The sequence below is a fragment of the Pseudopipra pipra genome, chromosome 3 (genome assembly GCF_036250125.1).
Source record: "Pseudopipra pipra isolate bDixPip1 chromosome 3, bDixPip1.hap1, whole genome shotgun sequence".
NCBI classification, from domain to species: Eukaryota; Metazoa; Chordata; class Aves; order Passeriformes; family Pipridae; genus Pseudopipra; species Pseudopipra pipra.
In genome coordinates, this window is record NC_087551.1 from 87,246,482 (window position 1) to 87,273,124 (window position 26,643).

The 26,643-nt window shown below is 36.9% G+C and overlaps 1 protein-coding gene across 2 annotated transcripts in view; it reads left to right on the forward strand.

The window, feature by feature from the left end:
• LMBRD1 (LMBR1 domain containing 1) overlaps positions 1–26,643 on the forward strand; it is a 73,331-nt gene that overhangs the window by 27,634 nt on the left and 19,054 nt on the right. For both annotated transcript variants that reach the window (XR_010429404.1, XM_064650219.1), the window contains exons 8-13: positions 14,151–14,276; positions 16,430–16,582; positions 22,341–22,405; positions 23,171–23,273; positions 24,082–24,186; positions 26,313–26,462. Coding sequence is in view for 1 of the 2 variants with exons in the window: in XM_064650219.1 (XP_064506289.1) it covers positions 14,151–14,276; positions 16,430–16,582; positions 22,341–22,405; positions 23,171–23,273; positions 24,082–24,186; positions 26,313–26,462 (702 nt within the window). In the remaining variant the exon portion in view is untranslated. The remainder of the gene's footprint in view (positions 1–14,150; positions 14,277–16,429; positions 16,583–22,340; positions 22,406–23,170; positions 23,274–24,081; positions 24,187–26,312; positions 26,463–26,643) is intronic.

A 26,643-nucleotide genomic window follows, 5' to 3' on the forward strand; every position in this document is an offset into this window, starting at 1 on the left:
TTTAGAGTATGTAAGCATTAAGGCAAAGTGGGAGAAATGGATGAGCCATTTTATAGAAGTTTTAGGGATGAGCTCACACAGGAGGGGGCTGTTATCAACCTCGGTGAGGTTTTTTTGTTCAGGGAACTGTAGAGTCTTATGCTTAAACAGTGAGCTGATTTTGATATATGGGTGGACTGTACAAATGTGGCAGACAATGAAAACCACCTATTACAAGGTCTGTTTTCAAAGTTGGATCGGTAGCAGGTTTTTTAATGCTCTAGTGCTTTCATAGCACTTTGCCCACTATCAGTGATGGTCGGGCTTCCATATGTAAGTGATTTCCACCTCTTAACAGCATGAGCAATGGTCTGAAGAGTGAATAGAGTGTGACCTTGACAGCATGTGGATGCCATGTACCTGCATTCCAATTTTTATTGCTGGCAGGACTTTTTCCAGTGGTATGACAAAATGCAAAAGTTAGTTCAATAGTGAAAAGTTAGTGGGCTGTGGCACTTCCGTAAGTCTAAGGGAGAGGTTGGCCCAGCGTGTAGTCTTTCTTTACCAGTTTGGATTGTTCCACTTCGGAGGAAGAGATGCATGATTCTGGAAGGGAGTAACTGTCTTTATCTTGGTAGCTTCGCACTTCTTGGTGTTACGGGGTTTTTTTGCTGTGTTAACCTGATATAAAACTCACCTCTAGATGAGATAAAGGCATTAGTGCACAGGCAAGCCTGTGAGGCATTGTCTGTATGCTTGTCTCTGGCTCTAGACATCTGACAAGTAAGTAGTTAGGCTCTTGTGTTTTTCAGATAGCATTCTGCATGCCTATCAAATTGTTTGTCCCAGTTTCCAAAAGTGGGAGGTCTTTGTGCTTAGTCATCAAACCACTGTTTGATCATTGGTCATAGACTTTTTTTTTTTTTTTTAAGCATAGAAAGAGAACACTATTATAAGGGGGTGAACACAAGAACAAAAGCAACTATTTCAAAGTTTTCCACAGATGTTTATCAGATGATGGAAAAAGAATAGATGGGGACACAATGTGTATCTCAGTTCCTGCATCTCTGGATAGAGGTGATCTCAGATCTTTGGTTTATATCAGTGAAGAGTTGAGGATTTGTGGTACAGACGTAACTGAAATCTTTTCTATGTTCCCCTGACTTGTGCATGTCTTCAGCCTCTTTCAATGCCAGTGTTGCAACTGTATGTTAAAGGAAGGTTAAGGCAAGGTGTATCTGGTCCTCTGTATAGTCATATTCATAGTGAAGGAAAAAATCTAAATTAGAGTCTAATAAAGGTTGTATTGTAATAAGTGATATGTTAGCAAATTCTTTCATACCTAATTAAACATGGCTTTACATTGAATGCCTACTATAACACAAAATACTAAAAATAAGTAGGAATACTGTGCCTGCAGTGACTGCAGTTGACTGATTTAATCGTACCATGAAACAGATGATTCAAGTGCTTCTATTTAAGTCCGTGGCAGTGCCATTTATCCGTTCTACAATTAGTTAAAATGTGTGTTAACGGTACTGCTTTGTGTGGCCTTCAGTGTGAGGAATTAGATTATAGCTGCTCTGAAATTGAATTTCTGCATTGTGGTAATATACAATACTGTGAAAAGTTGAGGGGTAAAAAAAGGCTTTGGCACTGTCAGCAGGTAGCCTTGAATTTGAGTAGAAGCTGAGGAAAAAAAGCTCACTTTAGCATGTGTGTGCTTTTAGGCTTTCTTTGTGAAAGCATATTCTCCTGCTTGCACAGGAGGAGGGATGCAGTGGGGTGGTGTTCTTTAGATAGTAAATGGCTGCAGTGTAAAGTATGGAACTAGCAAACTTGCCCCAATGACTAATCCAGTTAAAAATCTGGTTTTTAAGGATTGATTGAGTGTTCTGGGCCTCTCTGAAGGTCCAGGTTGATTTAATGTATTACTCTGAAATACACGGTGAGCTATTAATGTAACAAGGAACAGACTGCTTATCAGACGGTGCTGTATTGTAGCATTTGATATGTTGGGATTTTGGGGGGGAAGGTGACAGATGGGGGGACAACATATTGAAGCTCTGTAGTGGACAAAAGTTGCTGACAGTTGAGGACTTGTGTTACTGAATGTGATAGAAAGGTAGATAACATGGCAGTTTGATGTGGTTGTCATTATATTAGCTTTCTGTATTCCATTTTATTATGGCTTCAAACATCAAAATCACAGTAAATTTGATCTAGTGATACATACAGAGAAGACCTTTTGTCGTAGTTTGAGGGGAAAATGCAGCGTTTGCTTCTTTTGTTTGAGGTTTTTCCCCCAGTGTCTGAATGGCGTAGCGTGAAATAGACTGTTAAAACTGAAGTTGCTGAAGAAATAAAATTTATTTAGTATGAAAAGTTCCTGAGCTCCTCAGTTTCTGTGAAATGCTAGTTAAGAATTTGGAGAGGATTAGTAATAAATTATGATCCTGACAGCATCTTATCCCTGAAAGTAAATCACTGGGAGGGTACTAACATGGAAATTACCAGCTTAAGGAGTTAATGTAAAAGCTGCTTCTCCCTGGGGAGGTCAGGGAGAAAACTCAAAACAGCTTTCAGTGATAACTTAATACAGAAGATTGTGTATGTTTTGCAGATGCTCTTAGTTAAAAGCAAGAATTATTGTAATAATTAGATTTTAATTCAAGTTTCATGCTTGCTATGAAATATCTTCAGAAGTCAACAGCTAATATTTGAATAAAGGAGCAAATGAAATATTTTATGGTATTTCTTAACACCATGTCATTCAAATGAGAGTATAAATGAGATGCAAGGAGGGTGATTGAGAAAAAAAAGGAGTGTTTAGAGAGTATTTTTAACTCCACACTTTAAATGGAAAATAAATTGGAAAGTAAATTGGTTTGTTCTGTTTGACTTTCTGTGTGATGACATTTGGGACAGTCCTGCAGTGTGTGACAACTGCGGCTTCCCTGGGCCTGTAACAGTGTCCGGCTGTGAGCTGTGTGGTTTTGGAGTTGGAACCTTTTTCCAGTAGTGTTGGACTTCCATAGGAAAAACAGAGCTTCTCTAACACTTGATGGCAAAGCAAGATGACAGGTGTCTAGCGTGAGGCTAAACACTTTGACAGTAGTGTATAAGGTTAAGCTACAGCAGACATCTTGGCTGTATTTGACAAGTTTCTCACCTTATAAGAAGTCCATAACAGTAAATTCTCAAATTATTTCCTTACATTTGCCTTATCTTTTCTTCTGTTAGCTTTGTTTCTGTTTTTTGACTCTAGCCATTCCAATTAGCAGTTTTTCTTCCTAAGGTACTTATTTTACTAAGAGGTGGGCAGAGAACTGAGTTGTCTAAATTTTCCAAAAACTTAAAGTGTAGCAAACATACAGGTTAGGACAAAAAAACCAACCAAAACAAAAACCAAAACAAACAAAAAAAACCCCAAAGAAATTGTGTGGTCAAGCAGAATACTGTTTTTTTAGCAGCATGACTTTTTTCAAATCATATCTAACAGTTTGAGTACTCTTTCTAGACCATATTCATATTGCTACAGTACCATTTTTAAAACATAATTCAAAATTTTCTGAAACAAGTTTATGGACAGATATCCCTATCTGTTTATGGACAGATATACAAACTTAACTCTTGAAGTTTCAAAAGGTTTGACTTTTGAGCTGAACTCTTCTTAGAGCAATGCTTCTCATGTCAGCCTCCAGCTCTTCACAACTCCTGTACTGTTATAACATACTGACATCTCTTGTTGATGTGCATTTTCCAAACATTGAGAAGCCACACCTAACCCACACTGAGCATCTCCCATAAGATCCCCACAGAGAAGCTTACAAAATATGGGTTGGATGAGCAGACAGGGAGGTGGATTGAAAACTGGCTGAATGTCTGGGCCTAGTGGATGGTGATCAATGACATGAAGTCTAGTTGGAGGCCAGTTGTTAGTGGGATATGCCAGGGATCACTACTGGTTCCAGTTCTGTTCAGTGTGTTCATTAATGATCAGGATGATGTGGCAGGGTGTACCCTCAGCAAGCTTGTAGGTGGCACAAAACTGGGATGATGCCCTCTGGAGCTAATACCCCAGAGGGTTGTGCTGCCATCCTGAGAGACCTTGCTAGATTGGACAGTTGGTTGACAGGAACACTATCAAATTCAGCAAGGGAAAGTGCTAAGCTCTGCAGAATGAACTCACACAAATATATGCAGGGGATCACCCAGCAGGAAAGCAGCTTTGAGGAGAAGGACCTGGGAGTTCTGGTGGGCACCAAGTGAACCATGAGCCAGGAGTGTACTCTTGATGTGAAGAAGGCTGGTAGTATCCTGAGCTGCATTAGGAGGAGTATTGCCAGCAGGTTGTTGGTGATTCTTTGCCTTTACTCAGCCCTGGTAAGGCCACATGTGGAGTTCTGGGCTCTTCCTGCTATGAGTAAAGTCTTGGAGCTAGAACTGTTAACCAAGAGAAAAAGAAGACTTAGGGGAAGTCTTGTCAATGTGTACAAATATCTGAAGGGAGAGTGCAGAGTATGGAGCCAGGCTCTTTTCAGAGATGCCCAGGAATGGGATGAGAGGCAGAAGGCACAAGCTGAAACACTGAAGGTGATTGATCACTGGCTCAAGTTGCTTAGAGAGATTGTGAAGTCTCCCTCCTTGGAGATACTCGGGAGCCGTATGTGCATAGTCCTGGGCAAGCAGCTCTAGGTGACCCTGGTGTTGGACCAGATGGCCTCTGGAGGTCTTTCCCAGCCTCAAGGGTTCTGCAGTCTTTCTGTGTGGACCTACAGGTTTTAGCAGTGGTACCAATGGGTGACACTTTTCATGGTGTGAGGTGTCCTCTGTTTAAGCTTGACTCTAGCTTATGAAAAGCTTGAAGAGACAGGGATTGACAGTAAGATTGGTTCTTTATTAGAATAATTTCTTTCAACAATACTGGTTTTACTGTTATAATCTTATTTAATTCATGTTGGATAACTTTTTGTTCCATCATAGCTGTTAATTTGTGGGAAAAAAAATTTGTTAAAGATTCTTACTATGATTTATTCACCTCAGTACAATGTTCAGAAAAGTGCAGTGGGCACTTTCAAAAACAGTATGCAGTGATGTCTGAAGTTAGTTCTATGTTTCAATAACTGGTAGCTCTTCCAAGACTGTTGTGTGTCAGAAGATAGTAATAACTTCCAAATACTTTGATAGGTGGCAATTTTTAGAGGCTCATTGTGCTAGTGATGGGGAGATTGCCTGTTCAAGGTGGGGGAGCAAACATTGAAAACGTACTCTCAATCTAAGAAATATAAATTATTTTTTCCATAGTTTTGTAACTTTATAACTTGGTTGTACAAGAATCAAACTTGCTTGCTTCTGTGAATAGATGTAAAAATATAAAAACTGCAGTTATGTTTCTTTTGGCTAACTTTGAGCTGATCCTTTTTAGCGTGGTCTTCTAGAATATAATACTAGAACTCACACTTCATGTTGCATTCTCTTGCTGAATACGCTGAAGAATGATCTTTTCTTGATGTTAATTGACACTTTGGAAGACCAGGAAGAGACAAGAAAGATGCAACTGGGAATGATGTGTATTCTAAATTTTTTTAACTTTCAAGGGGGAAATAATAAGATGAAGTCTACAAATGTTCACATGATATATTAATGTTACTGACAAGCATGAAGAGACGTAATTTTTCTCAAGTATATGTAATGTTTAAATGAGTAACATTACTTAGACTGTTTTGTTTGGTTTTTTTTTTGATATGTCTCAATTCTTGGCATAATACTGAATTGGTACTTGCTTTTCTGTTTTCAAGCTTTAATAACACAAATTTTGCTGGTTTTTTTTGGTATTAAGTAATGTGTATTATTGAAGTACAGCACTTGATATTTAAAATTGTTTTGTAAGAAATGTGAACAAATGATCTTGGGGTGGGGGGGGGGGGCTCTGCAAATCTGTGACCTTGATGATTTATACTGACAGCTTTTTATGTCTGTGAACATACAATAGCAACAAGAAAATGATAAATTAGGCCTGCAGTGCTGTACTGGTTTTGGCCGGGGGAGAGTTTGTAACAGTTTTGCAGATGATGTAGTTTGTATCTATTCTTTCATTAATGTGTTTTGCATTGAAATGGTTCTGTATTGCCTTAGGTGTTAATACAATAGTTGTTGTCGGCTCCAGATTGCTATTTGAATTCAAGGCAGAACAACCTATTACTCATACAATGATAGGCAGATTGATTTTTGAATGATCTTGTGCATCTCATTTAGCATGACCTTGAAGGATGATTATAATTGGCTTTGTAATTTCTTCAGACATTTAGTAAGCATTATTTGGTTTTGGGTTTTTTTTTAAATGGAATTATAAAGTGATCCTTATTTTCTTCTGTCTTGAAAGAGGAAACGTTGGAAAGCTTAGTTTGTCTACTCACAAATGTAATGACCTTTTCACACCTAATTTTTGTCCAGAGCATGATTTACTTTTCTGCAGTTGACTTAACAGCCAAAGAGCTTAAAAGCTTTTATAATCTGTCTCACCCCAGAAGCATTTGTTCATTAGTGGTGTTCTTTTAAGTAGACATCAAAGAGCTATTCAGAAATTCATAAGTTAGTAGCATTCATTGTCATTACCATTTAGTCACTACAATATCAATTCTGAAATACAAAAGAAATGTAATTGTTTCATTATGTTCACTTCTCTATGAAGTAGTAAATAAGAGCAAACCGATTTGACTGTTGTTTTAACGGCCTTATTTCTATTACTCTCTTGGAGAACTGTAGATATTAAACTGGTGGATAGCTGATAGTTTTGTACTTTGAGATTTTAGAATTGCAGCTTGAAAGGAGATTAATCTTTGATTGTTAATGCTTTTCCAAGCCTAATGGAGCAATACAGAAGGTGGCAGCTAGGCAAAAGTTATGGTTAGTATTACAACTGAAGCAGGGTTAACTTTTTTACAGAAGTTTTGTCCAGCAAGCATAAGTGCACTGTGTGTAGTAGAACAATTGTAGTGTGGAGGCATTGACAAATAAGTGAGACAGTCTCGCAGTGTGCATGTTAGAGAGAAAAGATTATTATGTAAAATGAAGGTGTGTAGTAAGAGACTGTAGGGATGAATAGTAGAGAAATGGATAAAGAAGTGCTTAATGCAAGGTTCATGTTGCATACAACAGATTGTGCAAGAACTGCTGTACAGAACATACCTATTTTGTTTGCCACTCTGTTCATGATTCGAGATGTTCAAATCGATGATTTGATGGCAATTCAAAAAATTGTCATCTCATAGCAGCTGAAGATTGAATGCTAAAACTTCACGTGAAATAACTGAGATTTTACTAGATGACATATTGAGTGATTTTTCCAAGCTGTATGGCATGAGCTTTTAAAAATAAACCAATACGCAACTGTCCATGAGATGGTCTGCCGTCTTCAGATGCATTCGGGAGACTTTCTCCTTAACTCCTCACAGGTTGAGGATATGTGAACTGCTGTCCCTATTTGCTATGCTTAATGATGTTCTGGAAATAAGATTCTTGGATTCCGATTGTTGTCTTTGATTGGCAGTATGAATAGATAGCCAGAGACGGAGACAGATGGCTTTAATGTGAGAAAGCAGACGACAATTACTTGTGGAGTTAGATTACTTTTCAGGAGATCTGACCAGTCTAGCTGCACAGGGAAGGGACAGTGTCAATAAAGGTGGAGTCCCAGCTCCTCTTACACAAGCTCAGTGTTGCCTGTATTGGTATGACACCCGACAGTGCACCTCACTTGAGAGTACTTAATTGGACTGACTTACCTGCTCTGTCAGAAGCAATGCTGATAACAGTGCATTGTATCCATATAAAAGCATTCAGTATAATCAGCTGAACTATGTCAATTGCAGTGAGGGATAAAAGGTATCATGTGACTTCCTTCATGGTTAACATTATGCAAACAAGAAGCTAATTAGGCTACAAATATAGAAAAATCTCTTCTCTACCAAAATATTCTTTAAATAGAGGGTTTTTTTCTGGAACACTTGTATTGAAACGAATTAACTCATACTTGACTGTATTTCTTAAATACTGCATACACTAAACCAGTTTAGCTGTTTTTAACTTGAATAGGTGCATTTTTATCACAGTCCAATTGATAGAATTGAACATTTTGTCTTTCATGGTCACATTTTCAGGTGAAGTATTGAAACAAGCTGTTGTAAGAAAATAGGACATTGAATATTTGCATCTTTAAAATTGTGAACACTTTCTATGCCTTTTATACAGTGATAAAAGAATTCTCTTTTTTATTTGGCTTTTATGTGACTTCACTAGAGGGCAGTGCTGTGCAAGAAATGTTTGTCAATATTGATTTCTACATTTCTTGCCCAAGATTAGATATACATCTTTTAAAACACCTCAGTGATAGCCACTTTAAAGCCACATGCATGACATATAGACCTCTAAAAAGAAATTGAATGGGAAGTCTTTCTGCTATGCTATGCGAGTACTTTTTGATAATTTATTGAAATCACAAGTTTAATTCTTAAATATATTTAACCAGAAACGCTATCTTCACTTGTTAAACTATCTTCACTTACAGTTCCAGCTGTGTACCAAGCTGATCAGAAATAACTTAACTGTTCTGTTTGATCCCTAACAAGGAGAAAGTATCCTGTTTGAGCCACAAGTTAATCATTTGAACATATCTTATTAGCTGAACTTAGCAGATATAGAAAATGAAACATAATTAACATAAAGTATAATGCCTGATGGTTTCAGGCTTTTTGCAGTAGGTGTTCAAAATTAGCTTTAATTCATTTAACTCCTTTCTTAAGTAATCTGCTATATTAATTTCAGTGTGTTTTTGCTGTGTTCCTCATAACTGATTTCTGGGTTTATGGCCAATATGGTTGATGATTAGTTGTTCCCACATAATAATAATGTTTTTCTTTTAGATGAAAGTCTTTCATAGCTCCTGCAATTTAGAAATCTTAAACAGTAGGTTATGGTTTCCAGTGAAAAAGCTTTCTGGATCTTTTAAGTACAAAAGGGTTAATCCCTGATGGAGTTGTTTGGTGCAACTTCAGTAACATATGATTCTACAACTTGTTGCAACTTCATTTGTGTTCTCCCTCCTCTTTATGAGTGACTATTAACATAGCAGGCAGCTAATAGGAAAGACTATTCCCTTCTCTGGCCATGGGTTATGTGAGTTTGGCAAGTCTAAAATGTTGTAACTTGCTGAGTCTGCAAGAGACTAAGGATCAGAACAGCAGCTCTTCCTTCTAAATCTTAACTGTGGACTGACAGAATAGATGAATCTGCTGCAGATGGACAGGAAGGAAAGGTACATGGGAGAAGTGAAGACTTGGCAAATTGGAAGCAATATTAATGTAATTTCTCATAAGGTATTTTAATGCTCTGTCTGGAGTATATTTGGGTTCAGTGGTGTGTTCAGAGAACTGCTGGAGAGTGCTTCTGGCTGCTCTTCAGTGCCTACTGAAAACTGCATAATGGTACTGAACTAGTTGTGTTCATGTGAGTTACGGGCTCCTGCTTTACAGACAGATTGATGTCTTAAACCCAGCTACCACTTCTGTGAATAATAAATAAGGCAGAAGTCTCAAGAGTTTTGTTTAGAATGTTCTTTCGATAGGGTTGGTAAAGCAGGTGTTTCTGTTGCTGTGAGTAGTTCTGTTTTTTTCTCTGCTCCTTCAGAATAGGCAGCCACCTACCTCAAGAAGTCTATGAAGTATAAATATGAATTTTGTCCATCTAGAGATGTTAACTGTATTGCCCATGGGTAGAAACTCAAATTTGAGAATGAGACAGCTGCTTATGGATGATGGCTCTAACTTGTACTTACTGAGGAGCGAGCTCTTAGAATTTGGCATTCCAGCCCTTAAGCTAACTGATAGGGGGTGATCTCTTACATGGATCACTTGCAGTGACTCAAGAGAGGGGAATTTTCTCTCAAATAAGTTGGTTTAGCTATAAATTTAGATTTTTTTCTACTGTAAAATGTGGTTTCAATGAAGCTGATCAGACATCCAGTAACAGCAGAAAGCAGCCTGAGGCTTGCAGCATCCAACCTGAACAGTTAGTATTTAGTACTTTTTTTCATTTTAAAGAACCTGTGTAGTGAAAAAAAAAAAACCACAAACATGTATACTGCAATTACCTGTACAGACACTTGCATTTCTGTTTTTACTCTTTGGTGCAGTTTCTTACCTAACTTAACACTTCTAGGCAAAGGATGTCTAAAAATAAGTTGGAAACTGTTGTTTCAGTAGTGTGTGTTAAGAATTAATTACATGTTTTATCTAAATTCATGTATATAAATTGCCTTAACTACTTTAAAGACTCTTTTGGTCTGTTTTTATTCATATTCAAAACTTTCAATCCACAGTTTGTTTCAGGACATAGCCCTCTCTTGGCTTTAGTGTTTATAGCTTTGGTTTTCCTGTGCTATCTTCAATACATTGCTTGCTTGTTAAGTTGCAGATGCCCGAAATAATAGTCTATGAATAATTTAACACTTGTACTAACCCAGGGGATTCAAACTTTGTCCGGGGCAGCCTTGAACTTCTGTATCAGCCTGAAGGGAAATGCAGCTCTGAAAATGAGCTAATATAGCTTCTGTTCAGACCTGTGACACATCACATGAGATGACTCATTTCTCTGTCCTTCATCCAATATATATGTATTGTTGTCTTGAAGGACCAATGTGTCTTTTTCCCACACTGATGATGGGAGGCTTACTTGCATAATCATCTCACTATTATCATGTTTTGTATTCAAGGAAGGAACTTAGACTGCCTTTATCACTAGAGCAAGCTTGATGTTCAAGTATATAATTCACATCTGCAAAAACAGCAACACAATGCATCACTTTGAGAGTTGTATTTTGCTTGGTAGAAACTTAGAAGATTTAGAGCTCTGAATTTTAATTCTTAACTATTTCTGTTGAGTCTATACTTGATGTGTTTGTTAGTTGATGGTAACTGTTTGAAGAACAGGTGGAAGCCTTTGCTGGGTGGTGAAATCTAATAGCTTCTAAGCTTAGGTTTGTAAAATTTTTTTAGGCCTCTTGTTATAGTAATCTTTTATGCATTTCTACATACTGAATGTTTTTGTCTGTGGCTGGAAATGTTTTGGGTTCCACAGAGAGACTTCAGTTAAATTGTAGCCTGCATTCTAGTTATGATATTGGATGGTGTTTATACTATCCCCCAGATTCTAGAGTCATGCCACTATCTGAGTGAGCTTTTCAGGTTCAATATAGGCCCAATACTAGTCAGTCTTTAGAAATTACCTGGATAAAGGCGTTGAGTAGACATATAGTTTAAGAATGATTTCCAACTCGGAGAAGTAGATAAAACAGAATGAAAAGCCACCATAGAGACCTTGACAGGGAAGATTGGCCCAACATGAATGACATCAGGTTTAGGAGATGTTAAGGCCTTCTTTTGGAATGGGTTAATTCTGAGCAGCTTGAGTCTAACAGCTGGGGGATGGCTTGGCTGAAAAGGACCTGGAAGTGACAGTAAGCTGAGCATGATCCAGCAGTGTTCCTTGCAGCAGAAAGACAATCAGTGTCTTGGGCTTGCATCAGGAAGAACATAGCCATTATTTCATTGTACTTGATACTTCCAAAGCCACACATGGGAATACTGTCTTATTTTGGTCCCCCAGTTGTTGAAAACTGTAGAAGCTCCTGGGGAGGCTTGTCCAAGTGATTACAGAGTTGCAGAGAACAACTGATAAATAAAGGTTGAAGGACTTCTTTCTTTGGCCCAGAGAAGAGAATTGGGAGAGTGCTTTTTAGCTCATGTAGGTGGCAAAGAGCTTAACGCTCTCAAAGAAGATACTCTAAAGGGAGAACAGAAACACATTTATGAAGAGTTGTGAAGTCCATCATAAGTGAAGTTATTTTCCTTACTGAAAATACTCAGTCTTGTAAGTAGGCCTTCCTATGGCTGACTTGCTCTGTTCAAACCAGAATCTCTAGAAAGTCTTGGAAAGCATGAAATTGTTTTCATCACTGGCCTGTGATAAGAGGTGTCTTTTCTATATAACACTTCTACAGAACAAAGCTTTAACATAAGAACTGAAATTGTCAGTTACCTTTTGTAGATTTAAAAAAGGGAGTTTAACTTTATTTGGAGGTCTGTAAACAGTGCTGCAAGCACCTTTTTTATCTGTGTTTTTCAGTTACAAATGAGACTATCAGCTGTGAAGTCCTGAAACACTGAGCAGATAGCTAATAGCCTACTTTTTGCTCTAAGAGCCTATTGGACACCAAATTCTAATGCTGTATAGCTATGAAAAAAGTCAAGTAGAGCAAGTTATCAAAGCTCCAGCTGAATGAGTTCTTTGCTGATATATACTGCAAGAAATGTTTGAAGGAAAATATTTTTCTCTTACATCCTTATTTAACTTTTTGAAGTGATTTATCAGTGACTGTTGTTTCCTTGGGTTTGCAGCTTCTTGAGACACATGCTGTCTGTTCAACTTAACTGACATTGTTCCAACAATTTACTGGTAATTGTTACTCCAGAAATAAGAAACCTAATTCCATAGTAAATCAGCAAGGCTGTCAGACTTGCTAAAGTTCTGTTTCATGCTTTTCTAACCTAATACTTAGAGGAATTTTTATTGAAATTCTGGAAAATTATTGCTTGCAGAGTCAAACTGAAGTTTGCGGGCTCCGTCAGATCTTAAATGGTTACCAATTTAAAGAGTTAATGTGGGTTTGAGCTACAGTAATAGTAAATAAGACCTCTTGATTAAATGGGCCTAGAAATGGGTGTTGGTAGTGGGGTATATGACATTCAAAAATAGAACCAAAAAATGGACAGGGTCTTGCTTTGGGTGCCATGTGTGAAGACTTTATTATGCCTAAGTAGGTTTCTAAGCAGGTCAAATCATGCCTTGTGAAAACAAAGCTCATGTGATCTGACAGCATGTAAGGTGGCATTTTTAACACACCAGCATTTGTGTTAAATTTGTTCTCAGTATGAAATATGAAGCTTGAAGGAGGGAGTGGTATTCCTGTGAAAATCTAGGAAGCTGCTCTTCACCATTTCTGGAGGTATTTAACAGATGAAGATGTGGCACTTTGGGACATACTTTAGTGGTGGACCTGGCAGTGTTAGGTTAGACTCGATGATCTTAGAGGTCTTTTCCAACATAAATAATTCTGTTTTCAGAAGTTGGCAAGTGTTCATGTATCAGGCACTCTAGTAAATTGCATATGTTAATTGTGATTGAGAGAGAAAAGAACCTTCCTGCTGAGGTCTTCCCCAAGAATAACCTATCATTCACTGTAAACAAATGACAGGCTTATGGCTAATGTCTCTAAACTGCTTGGAGAAACTTCTGACCTGGCCTTGATCTATAAGAATCATAGGGTAGCAGGGAGGAAATAGAGGTTTTTTTCTTCTTTATCTTGCCTCAAATATCTGTTTCTTCTTATGTTAGTGCAAATCTTACAGACCTTGCATGGGTGTACTGTTGAGGTAGAAGCTGGCCAAACACTTGGAATGATTTAGAATTTATAATGAGGAGTAAATGCCAACAAAATTTATGAATGCGAATGGGTATCTGAACAGTCTTGGAATGTAACAGAGTTCAGGTGTTCACCTAGCTTCTGCTATCTTTTTGCTTCCAAATTAATTTATTTTTTTTTTTTTTAGTAAATCATGTACTTTCTACCCAATTTTATTTTTAAAGTAGGTTGAAGACTACTGGTAGTCGTGTTCTGCAAGGAAATGGTGTATACTGTGCTTCTAAAACTACTTAAATTCAATATCTAGGAATTCCTGTATTGCACAAAGTTTTGATTTTGATCTGAAGTGGGAAAGTTAACGTTTTGGGAAGCTATGTGATTTGACAAAACACAAGAACTAGCCTGATAAATCTTCAGTGTACCATGCTTATACAAAGTCTTAACATATGCTGTTTTCTAAGTAATCAGGAAACATTAAGTACCATTGGAACAATGTGGGATACTGGAATTTGCACAGTATATCTGTTATGTTTCGCTCAAAAAAAAGGGAAACAGTTGATTTTCTTAGAGCATGCAGAAGGGGTGAAAAAAACACCAGTACTGATAGCTTATAGCTACAACACACAGCAGCCTTATCAGATGAAAATATATGGCAGAACATTTGAATGTGTCTCTTTCCTTTTCATTTTAGGCTTATGGTATGTCAGCTTTGCCTCTAAACTTGATTAAGGGAACTACCAGTGCAGCTTATGAACGTTTAGAGAACACTGAAGGTATTGAAGAAGTGGAGCAACATTTATTAAGGATTAAATCAAAGGTACAGTCTTCACTGTTCTCACTTTCTTAATGATTTTTTGCTTGCTTATTAGCTTATGGTTCACGCTGTAGAGAGTTTGTCTCAGAAAGACTAACAAGTAAGAAGTGAATCGCTTGCAGTTATTTATTTGGAAACAAATATGGTCACATGTAGTAGTGATTAGGTTCTCTGTCAGTAGTAGTTATTTTTGTCTAGCTAATAATAGTGTTAACAAGTAAAATTTCTCCAGTCCTGCTTAGATGGAAGAGATGCTTTGTAGATAGTAACCTCACTTTGCTGCTAGAAATGGCATCCAATTTGTTGATACTTATTCAATGTAGTGTAGTTAACACTGGATACTTGCCACATAGAGCTGTCATGAGCTAGATTCATCAAACTATGAATCATCTGTGTGAATAAATAACAGCCCCAGATATTCTTGCTCCTCAGTTAATGTACCTTCCTGTTATAAATAATTTCTTTATGAAAAGCGTACATATGGAAATCTGTTCTAAATCCTAAACATCCCCATGTAAACCCCTGATGACTTTGCTGCTAATGGGAATTCTGTGCCTGATGTAAGCAAGACACTTTTAACAACCTCCAATGCAAGCCAAAGAAGGGTAGGATTTCTACTTTACGAACAAGATAAGGGAAATCTCCCACCCTTTTTTCAACCCATTTCATATAATGGGGTTGACCAGTGTTTTCACAGCCTTGACTGGGAGGAAGGGATATTAAGATGTCTCACTTCCATCCTGACAGTCCATCTGTGCTATTGTTGTGCTCTGTGACAGTAGACCTCAGCAATGTTGAAACTGTTCCAACAGTCTTCCCTTGATACTTGTCTTACCTCTGTACACAGTGTGGGCACCTCCAGTGTTCTAGACACCTTGTTGAATAATGAAATGTAAAAAGTAGTCTCCCCCAGTTTAAATTATGACGTTTTGGTTTTGTACAGACTAGTACAACAACAAAGGCATCTGTTACTGAAATTAATATGAGAAAAATGAGAAACATATGACAAATGGATCATTACTTATTATAGGAGACCTTGTTGGACTACAAGAATTTGCATGCAATTGGTCTTGTTGATCAGTCTAGCTAACATAGGATTAAAAAGTAGAAAGTCGCTAACTTATGTCTATATTTTAATATGGCCTTTAATCCATAAAAAAAGTAAAATTAGTTTGCACTGTGGTCAGGATTCTGCCTCATTCTGTAATTGAAATCTTAATTGTTCAGTTACATTTGCATTAAGTTGTGAAGGAAGTGAGTGTTACTGAGAGTAGTATACACTAAAAACTCGAAGTATGTAAGTATGCTATTTAATCTAATGAAAAAATTTATTAAATAGTATGATCTTCTGCTACTAGTACATCTGACGTCTTTATTTCCTTAGTCTTAAATAATTGAAGCTTGAACTTGCAGATTGGGAGCTTGACTGTTGTCAAAAAGTTTGTCACTGAGGTGCTATACAGGGTATGGTGAATGTGTTCCTGTTAAAAGTGCATTATGGTCTCCAATTGAAGTGTTTGCACGCCTAGAATGTCGTCCTAGTATTGTAAACTTTTTGAGAAATTTATTTAAAAGGTTTTTTAACTTTATTGAGTGTGAAGTGTTACACTATCTGCAGGAAGGCTGTTTTAAAATAAGGGAAAAATTAATAAGGAATTTCAAAATTTTAAAATACAGTTTTAGTACATTTCCTACTATATAAGAATCTCTGTCTAAGTATCAGGTTGTAATATACTAGCATCAGTGTTACAAACAGTTTTGGTTTGGGTATCTAATACCTGTTTTGTTGCTTTTGCTTATTAACATGTAACTGAGATCTAAGGATTTGCTACTCAATTTACAAGAGTGCAGTGGTTCCCACTCAGTGTTTAAAGGCTCACAATTAAAGTACATTCTTAAACATAATTATCTAACAAACTGTCTGGTACACTCAGCTAATTCTTCATTGTGAAAAGTGGTTTCTACCACCTAATAGGAATTCTTCCGGTTGCAGCTTATGACTTTTTTGCACTTCATCCTCTTGATATGCATAGAATTACATATGCATAAATTATATTCTACAAATTCTTGAGAGTTATAAATAGTTAAACTGGGTATCAAGTTTGTTTTCTTGATTTGGTGACTTTTGATCTCTTACACTGTTTTTTGGTAACCAGTGCAGAGATGGCCGCCCTCTGTCATCAAGGGATAGACGAACTCTAAAACAATTAGAAGAAAGATTAAGGACACTTCGAAGGAGAGAGAGGCATTTGGAATCTATTGAGAAAAGCTGGTGGACAAAGTTCTGTGAAGCTATCCGACCTTTAAAGGTAAAACTTTTTTCTCAGTTTTTGATACTTAATTTGAAATAACTTTCAGTTTTCTTCTTCCCGTATAAATAACAGGTTAAGTTTATCAATTACCACCCTGAATATCAACAGCTTTTTTTTTACTATTGCACTACACAATGACAGCAAACACTGTTTGAACTCTTGGAAAACCTTTTAATTTGTCTCAACTATGCTTAAGATTGAAACTGAACAAATCCTAGCTTGTCTACTATAGTGCTACTGCCATAGAAAATTGGAATATCTTATTTTTTCTATCAAATGTAAAAATGGGGAGAAGGAATAATTCTATAGCTGTCAGGTTAATTTCAATTACATGTATCCATCAGAAGTCAGAGATGCTTTGAGAATATATGCATTTGGAATAAACGACTTGCCAAGGAATTACTTGATCAATAGTAAACTAGCTACATAGAAGTTTATGTAGTAATACTTAACCAGTGCAAATGAGACTGTTATTTGGGCAAAGCTTTTATCTTGATCTGCCTTTGATCTTAGGACTTTGACTTTAAGTAGATAGTTGGTTTTAAAAAACTCATACTTTTATGAACAGTATTGCTAGATAAAATATTTCTTGCCAACTAAATGTAGGAAGAAACTTTAGCAGTAAGCTGCTTTTGGGAAAACTGAGTAGAGGGAGCAGGCTATAAGCAATTTCTTCTGTCACTGCTACTGTTAATGCTAAGTACCAATGGAAATGGGCTGAAGTTGCAGTTGACCAAAAACTTTCATTGTGAAATTCTTAGAGTCATCTTGCTGTGATACGTTAGAAGCATAGACTTATACTATACTTTAATTGAAAGTATTGTAACTATTCACTTTAACAGTTTGGATGCTTCCTTTTGATTCAAAAAATATTCAGTATAGGTTATGTAGTTTCTATAACTTTTCATATTAAGCTAAAATTTGACAAGTGTATTTGCCATATCTTTTTTTTTCTGTAAGATTTTAACTGTTCATTGTGTTCTTGTAGGATAGTGTACAATATCATTAGTTACAGCTTATCACCTACAGTAAAGATGGTATTCAAGTGCCTCCTTGTTTTTGTGGTTTGAATGCTTTTTATTCTCCCAGTAACTGTGGCAGTCACTGTGAATTGTTGACTCCTGAATCGCAGACTAAAGGAGAGTTGCAGGTGGATAATTTTTCCTGACAGCTTTTAACTTAGACTAGGGTTGTGCTATGAAGCATGTTAGTGAACTTGTTTACTTTGACTAGAGCTGTCCTGTGAAGGTGATTAATGTCTATCACTTAATTACATCTTAACTCTTGGAGAACTGTTTTATTGTTGCTTTAAGAGCATTTGGGATGTCTTTGCAAATATCTTATCAATCATTCAGTTAGTGGCTTTAAAGAAAAGACAAAAATCTTTTCAATATCCATAGATAATAGTTCTGTTCAGTGGAGAAGTGCAGAAGGTATCTTGAGGCTTTGTTTACTGTTTTACAACACTTTCACCTTCAGTGCCACGTGTATATTACTGTTCAAGAATGTGGCTGCTTCTCAGGCTTCAAGAGAAATTCCATTTCTTGTGGAGCAAGAGAACCCTATTTCTGCTTTGTGTTTGGGATGGTCACGTTTATGGGAGTTGCAGACTCTTACTGGGACTGACAGAACAGAATAACATGTTCAGGAGATGTACTTAGTCATCAAGGTCTTTTACAGTCTTAACTTAGTGTCTCCACTCAGACTTCTGTAATCAGATTGTCTCTGCATAGTGTCCTCTAACGTTCTTGCTTTAATTGTTTTATTAATGCTAAGTATCTATCTAAGTATATATGTGATTTGTTGTTAAACAAAGGCAAAACTTTTTCTTTGAAGAGTAAGCTTTATTTGACATAGAGTAAACTAAGTTTTGAGAATGATTGATTGGTTTACACAAAGATGAAGTTAGTTTTTCAATTTAGTCAAAAGAAGCAGATCTGGAAGATCCCAAGGAAATGAGTATTGGTCAGCATGGGGTTGTCAAGTCATGTTGAATTAGTCTAATTTCTTTCTACAAAATGTACTGTTTCCTGGTTCTCCTTTCTTTACTGTGGTTTCTCATGCTTTTATTTGATACTCTCAGCAGCAGGAGAAATGTGGTATTGCTCTAGGGATAAGTATAAAAATTTTTTAGGAAAGCAAACTCTAGAGCACATAACTATGTTTGTTCAGTGTGTGAACAAGACTATAGGATGTGAAACATGGACGTCTACTCAACAATGGTAAATTGTGAGTATTGCATCATTATTTTCATGGGGTACATCACAACAGTTGTGAACAAACTGAAGAGATGCCTTAGTTGAGTAATATAAGTAAATCAAGTGCTCTGTTTTGAGATCTGTGTGAAGAGATCCGCACTCGCTCTTTCCGAGATTCCACTTCTCTCCTTTTGTCCTGACTCTGTGGCACAGAGGGGATGGGCAGTAGGGAGTTGCCATGAATCCATAATACTTCTACTCTGCTGCTGTGTCCTCTTCACGCTTTGTTTCTGTTCCAGTGTGGGTCTACTCCATGGGCTGTAGTTCCTATCAGAAGCACCTAGCACGTGGGATCTCTGTAGGCTGCAACTTCCTTCTTAACACTTTGGAATTATCCACAGTTGAAATAGCTTACCTTGACTGAGATTTGGGAGCAGCAATAGGAGGCAAAGAGTTCTCTGAATAACTCAAACAAGAGTGATGCAGGGTTAGAATGTTTAAAAGCTTGCAGAGGGAGTACCAGGGAAAATGATATAAACAGAGCATGAAAAATGTCATAAAAGACTTCTTAGTTTGTAGCTTATTTACGTGCAGTACCAGTGGAAAAATACACTAATCAGTTGATAGTTCTAAATTATTTCTGATATTTCTAAGTTATTCCTCAATTATTTGACCTGACATATTAAACTGGAATGTGATTCAACTTTCCATTGTGACCTAGGAGAAGTGTGCTTCCATTTTTAATGTTGAGAAATGCCTATATTGACATTTTTGTCTTGTCTTTTAATCCCATGGGTTCATATGTAAGACAGAGCTTTAAGTAAACCAGTTCCTACTGTGTTCTGCTTTAGCTGTGTCATTACTTGCTTGAGCAGAGGCTTCCTATTAAGATGCTCAAGGAGCTCATTTCAGACAGCAGTGTAAGTCATACTAGTAAATATTGCTTCAACTCATTATTTTTGCAATATTTGCAGTATTGCATAAAAGCACAGTTAACTCTTTTGTTGGCAGTTAGCAGTATGCATATTAGCTTGCACAACAGATTGTAGATTAGAAGACCCAAGAAGACACTTAGAGGTGATTGAGTACTAAGTGGGTATGGGGCCTGGGGCCTGTAGCTGATGGATATCAAGAAATGGCCTGGCAATGGAGCAGTTCAAACTGCTTGTAGTGGAGGAGGTAACACAGCTTGATGTATGGTTGCATTGAGGTTCTGCTTTCAAAAGGACTAGGGAGTAGGAAAAAAGTTTGTCTTGCATTGGAAGTTAGACTTCTCTTAATATGCATGAAGGTTCCTTTTTAAAAAAATAATGACCTTACTAAATTCCTCTGTGTGTTTGGCTGAAAGCCAAGCTTTTGTTTTCATGTCTTCTAGTACTAAAAGCTTTTCAGCGTCAGTTGATAAATCTGTTGTGAGAACAAGAGGTTTTGATTTATTACTGTCCTCTTCTCTGAAGTTGAACACGTAATCATGTTCTCAAGAGCTTGAACTCCTTCTCATTCATGCTGTGACACAAAGCAAAATTATTTTGCAAATTTTCATGGCAAAGTGTATCTAGAATATTTGAAGATACTCTAGTTGGTTTAAAGCTAGTAAATAGCAGTGCCATATTGTCCCGATAAGATTGTGTATTTGTGTTTGCTATAGGTGACAAGTAAAAGGCAACACTGAGTATATACCTCCCGCTGTAGTGTTCTTTATAGCCCATCTTAGGCTCTATGTGGTGGGCAAGGAAAAGGCAATACTTACTCTTTCCCTTAACCAGAACAAAATGATACTCAACTGACCATGTTGGGAATGAGGTGTCGTTTTGTCTGTAGTCAGTTAAGTATGAGGAAAATCTAGACAAGAACACACGGATCTCTTCTGTGAAAGGCCTAAGTCAGCTGATGCTTTGAAGTTATGTAAGTATAGATTGATGTAAACTGTAAATAATTTATGGTTCAGTAGTCTTAATAGTACTGTGGACATACAGGATGAACTAAAGTAGAATGAAGTTGGTTTTTTGTGGGTTTTTTTTTTTTTTAGTGTTAGCCTCTCAATCTTGTATTTAATGGGACTGCAGTAGAGGGTAAAATGGGGAAAGGAGTGATATTTTTTTTTTTTTTTTTTGACAATGATTTATCTAAGTGTTAGACATCACTTCAAAAGACAAGGATATTCCAGTGGGGATATGGATACCAGTTTAGTAGCCATAGCTGGCAGAAGGTAATGAAGTAAAGCAAGATTAAGACTCTTGGCCTCAGTTGGTTTAAACATCTATTCCCTGTACAGCTAATACCTAGTGAGAGTTTGCTGTGCAGAAGTAAAATCTTAGTACACTTAATTATGTGGAAATGCACAAGTTAATGCTTACCTTGGTATTAGTTTCTAAATCTATACCTAATAAGGCCTACATAGTTGGAGTTGTTTTATAAGTGATGTTCTAATATTGTTTGAAGTTTATCTTCAGAATTAATTGAACAATAATAGCATTGTAACTCCGAGTATCTTTAATGAGCAGCTGTAATAAAGTTCTTAACCTCTTCATGATGGCTGTGTGTCAAGTTTTAGGGCTAATAAAATAATTTAAATGGTGAAACTCTCCCATTTGTGTGGAAGACCATGCACTGTGTTCCTGCATATACAGTTTGGAAATACGTCTGTCTAGGTCTCAGGTCTAGCTATCTGAAAACATGATTGTTTTAGGAAGTTCAGCATGCTTACTTGATCATATTCCATGACTTGGGTTTCTAGGAACTGTAACTGAACGGGTTTACTGTCTAGGCTCACTTCTGTGTGCCATCCCCTAACCTCCCCAAAGAAAAGATTCTGAGGGAGAAAACCTGTCAAAGTGGAGAATGGTTTCCTGAACTAGCTTGTAGCCCAGGAAAAACAATGGGAGGTGCTCTAGTTGAGGACAGCTTAGAGAATGAATCCCTGGCTCAAGTGCTATATTTGGTAGGCATAATAAAAACACTCTCCTTTTGCTTTTAATCAAGACCTGCCATTTGGGCTTGGTTACTTGAGTTTTATGAAAAATCAGCTCCCAGTGATTTGGTCACTGTTTTGGAGTAGCACTACAGAAGGGAGCTTTTTCTTGGGAAAGGCGAGATGTTCCTTGTAAGGTGTGCACAGGTTGCCTCCTGTTGGAAGATGAGCACACAGGTATAGTGGTCAAGGCACCAATCTTTTAATTACCTTAAACAAGGCTATATGCATGTGTATAGTTAAGGTTTTACGTGTAATATAGTAAGTACAGGTTGTGCATTCTGCTAAATGCTGTGTTCATTTGATGTAATGTGTCATCTCTTTTCTTAATGACACTTCTGACTTGAGGGGTAGACTTGTGTATTGGACTGGAGAATGTGATGTACTTGACATAAACTGTGTTTAACATAGTAAAAGTTTTGTTCACACTTCTCTCAATTGTTTACCAAACAGTTACTGTTTCAAATGTGTTTAAGCTCTGAAGTGTCCAAGCTCATTTGTCCCTTACTGAAACCTAGACAACTCTTCACTTCTTGCATCAATTGAAAGTACTTTCAGTTACATTGCTTTTAATTTTTACCTCTAGATTGTGTGGGGAGTATTCTTCATCATTGTGGCACTGCTCTTCACTGTCTCTCTGTTCTTGTCAAAGTAAGTACATTTCAGCATTTCCTTAACCACTTAAACTACCTAGTTTCTGCTCTAACATCAGAATTGGGGTGGTTTGCTTCAAGAGGTGGTCTGCTTTCTACCTTACATTTCTGTCACTAGAGCTGCATTTTTCATTATAATAGTATATAGTGAAACTCAGCAAAATGTGCTAAAACAGATTGAAGGAAGAACATGGGTCAGCTTGACTTGACTGTATGTTGCTGAAAACTGTTTTGATTCAGCAGAGAAATTGAGCATATATGTTAAGAAAGTTTAATTCAGACTACAAAAGTGTTATGATTGCTTGAATGAATCTTGATGCACATAGGTACTTCTTGGCTGGGTAACAGGTGCTTAAGTTCTTGCAGTAAGTGACATATTTTAATCTATTATGATATCCATTTCATAGTAATTGTTTGGTGGCATTGAAAACAATATGGCCAGCTGCAGATTTCAACAAAGAGTGACACTAACCAGAGGTCTCAAATGTTGGCATGTTTAATTTTTCAAACTGGCCAAATATGACCCAAACTAGGGAAGAGCTAAAATGCTGAGGAGATGCAGAAATCAATGTAACTTTCACAGAACAAGTGCAATGAGTGTGGCAAAGCAAAGTGTGTATATATATAGATATTAGAAAGTTATCAGTCTGTGGGTTTAGTTCGACCTTTTTTTTTTTTTTTTTTGAGTTGCCCTTTTAGATTAAAGTGAAGACGAAGGTCTGGGAGAACTGTTGTACTTACCCAACTTTTCTGATTATTGCAGTTTGGACAAAGCTCTGCATTCGGCTGGTTTTGACTCAGGATTTATAATTTTAGGAACTAATCTGACCAATCCATTGAATATGTTGTTACCAGTTCTTCAAAGAGTAAGTAAAAAATTGGTGATATATATATATATGTAAGGATGCTCCTCTCTTTTCTGGTGCACTTTTCCACTTTTTAATATATTTGTTGCACATTGAAAGATATATTCCTCTATGCAGTTATGTATGTTAGAGTAAGGCATTAGTTTTTGAAACAAACCCAACACTGTTAACTTCCATAGAGTTGAAAGGCAACAAGTCCATGTACAAATTTAGTTTTTCATGGGTAAACTAAGAAAAAGAAAAGCCTTAATATAAGCTAATGCTTTATTCTCCCCTAGTTGAGTTATTTCCTTATTCTTGGTACAGTGGGCCAGCACAATGCGTTCTTCCCAGGGTTTTTAAATTGTGGAACACCTGAGCTTGCAGCTTACTGTGCAAAGTAGTGTTCAGCAGCAGTATTCTCAAGCTGTTATTAATGTAAATATAAAAATCAAATTTTGTATGCAAATATGATCAGAAAAATGTCACAAATAGAATGCCTATGTAGTCCTAAAATGATTGTTGTCACTGTGGACTTTCCATTCTGAGACTTTCTATTTAAAAGAATTAAGTATTTCTTGGCCTAAAAATGTATAATGCTTCAAAATTAGCGCAAGTTTTAAATTAAGAAAAATGCTCAGTTGGCAAGTTAATTGTCTAAGCTCTATTAGCACCCAGCTATGTTAGCTATATTTGGAGCCAGCTATGTAAAACTTTTAAATAGGACTCTTGCTACCACAGACGCTATAAGTAGAAACTACTTATTTAGATATAAGTGGGAGAAGAGCTTGTTTCCTTGTCTTTTTAACTGCTTGTGTTTTTGTTCTAGGTTTTTCCACTTGATTATATTCTTATTACAACTATTGTTATGTACTTTATCTTCACTTCAATGGCAGGGATTCGAAATATGGGTATATGGTTCTTCTGGATAAGGGTAAATATGACTTAAGAGTTTAGTTTCTAATATGCAGATATTTAACAAATATGTGCTATTGAATATATTTATGTACTGCATCATAAATATGGGATGTTGCTGATGTCTGTATGTGTAGTGAGTGGAAGCCTAGTGTATGATTTGCACTGCTTTTGGAAGGTGTTTCATTTTGCTTAGTTATCAGACCAAAACTGATGTTTCAGTTTGAGCAGTACAGTCATCTGAGTCTTTTTCAAGTATTTAATCAGTGTCACTTTGGCTTCTGACTTTTCTAAGTTAAAGCCATATGATTCTGATGTACTGGAAGTATTAAGTCAATTTTATGGTCAAAATCTGAAATGTGCATGCAGTCAGAAGGGCTTGATTTGCCATCGATGTTGTTACGCTCTAGATTTTAAGCCATAAGCTGCCCAGAGTGGTTACATTTTATTTAAGACTTTTTAAAAGCCTTTTGGTTTGTTATAACCTCGAATTTTTATCCAGAGAAAGAGTCACATGCTCTTCTCTAAGAGAAATTCTTTTAATTTAGTGAGAAAAATAAGATATTTTGACAAAAGAGTTTACAGGAATAAAATATAATCAAGAAGAAATATTTCACTAAAACATCCAGCCAAAAACCCGTTCCACAGGAAAAATAAAAACCAGCACAAACAATCAATATACTAGCTTTAGTACAACACAATTCATTGGTTTTAAGTTACCCACAAGAGAAGGAAAAGAGTAAAAGAAGAAAACAGATTAAAAGAGTAAAGAAAGAAGAAAGAGAGAAGGAGAGAGAGGAAAGGAAAAATGGTTACCAACAAGATTCAATGATTCACGTGGTGCAGGCAGCAGGAGAAAAGAGAGAGGGAGCTCAGATGGAGTCTCATGTATTTATATGGTTCAGTTTTCCCTCCCAGGCAGGATATCCCGTCAGTGCCTTCAGGCCAGAGTGAGCTATGCTGTAGCAGTCACAGGCTGCAGGGGTGTGCTGTGGGTGGGCTACCAGGCAGGTCTGCCTTGACTGACAGCCCGACTGCAGGGCTACAAAGCCTTCAGCTCTGCCATGTGCTCTCAGGGACCCAGCCCTCTTAGCTGCAGGCTGTGTGCTCTGAGCAAACCTTATGTGATATGGCAGCCTTACCATGTACCTGCAGGTCTAGGGCCAGCCCTTCCCCACACACACTCACTGTGAGTTGGTTTTGACCCGTATCAATAATTCAGTGAGGTTTGGATCCAGTATCTCACAGATATGACAAGCAAGTTTAGCTTCATAAGAAGTAAAAGAGAACAGTGGTAATATGGCATATCTAAATATTAAGCAAATAATATATTTGAAAAAAAAGTATTTGAAAAAGCAGCTTTGTGTCCCATAGTGTGACAGTCATGCCTGTGATACTTTGTTAAATATTTCCATGCTTATGTGCCTACTCTCCTTTTAAAACTGTCACCTTTTTGTGTGGTGACACCCCAGATTTGGAACAATGACCCATCAATCTTTGCAATGAGTTGTGAGATTAGTATTGGTTTTGGTCTTCTGTCATTTACCCCTCATATGCCAACTTCTTCCCCTGAATACCGTCTTCAGGTTGAGCCCTTAGGGATTAGAGAGTACAGTGGTATCTACAGAATAACAATGAGGGATTGTATTGTTCCCTGCAATGTTAAATGAACAAGAAGCCACCATATGGTGGGCAAGTTTCCTCAGAGCCTGGGAATGCTCTCTCATAACTCCTTCCTCTGTTTCTAGATCTGATTTGGGCTGTAGTGATAGATGACACCCCACCTTGACCAAAGGGCATAATATTGTTTGACAAACCAAGGCACAGTTTGTTATAAGTATACACAGTTTGTGATACGCAACACCATTTTAATCTTCCTACTAGCTACTGGTGTGTAGATATTTTGGGCCATTACTTAGTTTGTAACCAGTACTTAATTTGTTTAAACAGCTGTGCTCTGAAATTTAGGTAAATACCCCTGAAAACCTGCTTTGAGTCACTGGAGTTAAGTTGCCAGAGGATCATTTTAGCAACCTCCCACTTCTGGCAGTAGAATTAAAACTATTATTTGAATTAAAGAGGTTTTTAAATGTCTTCAGGAAAAAAAATAATTTTGTTGTGTTAATATTTGTTTTCTGGTTTCAGCTTTATAAAATCAGACGAGGAAAAACTCGACCTCAAGCACTCTTATTTCTCTGTATGATACTTCTGTTGATAGTTCTTCATACAAGTTACATGATTTACAGTCTTGCTCCACAATATGTAATGTATGGAAGCCAGAAATACCTGGTGCAGGTGAGATGTAATTTTTTTTATTTTATGTTTAAATTTTCTGCATCCAAAAATGTATTGTTTACAGAAACTCTTAGAGTCAGGCATATTCTCAGATTTTGAAGAGAATTTTGTAGCCAGTTTTGTTTTTTTTGAAATACTAGTAGGTCTGTTGGTAATACACAAGCCAGAAACCAATTGTACT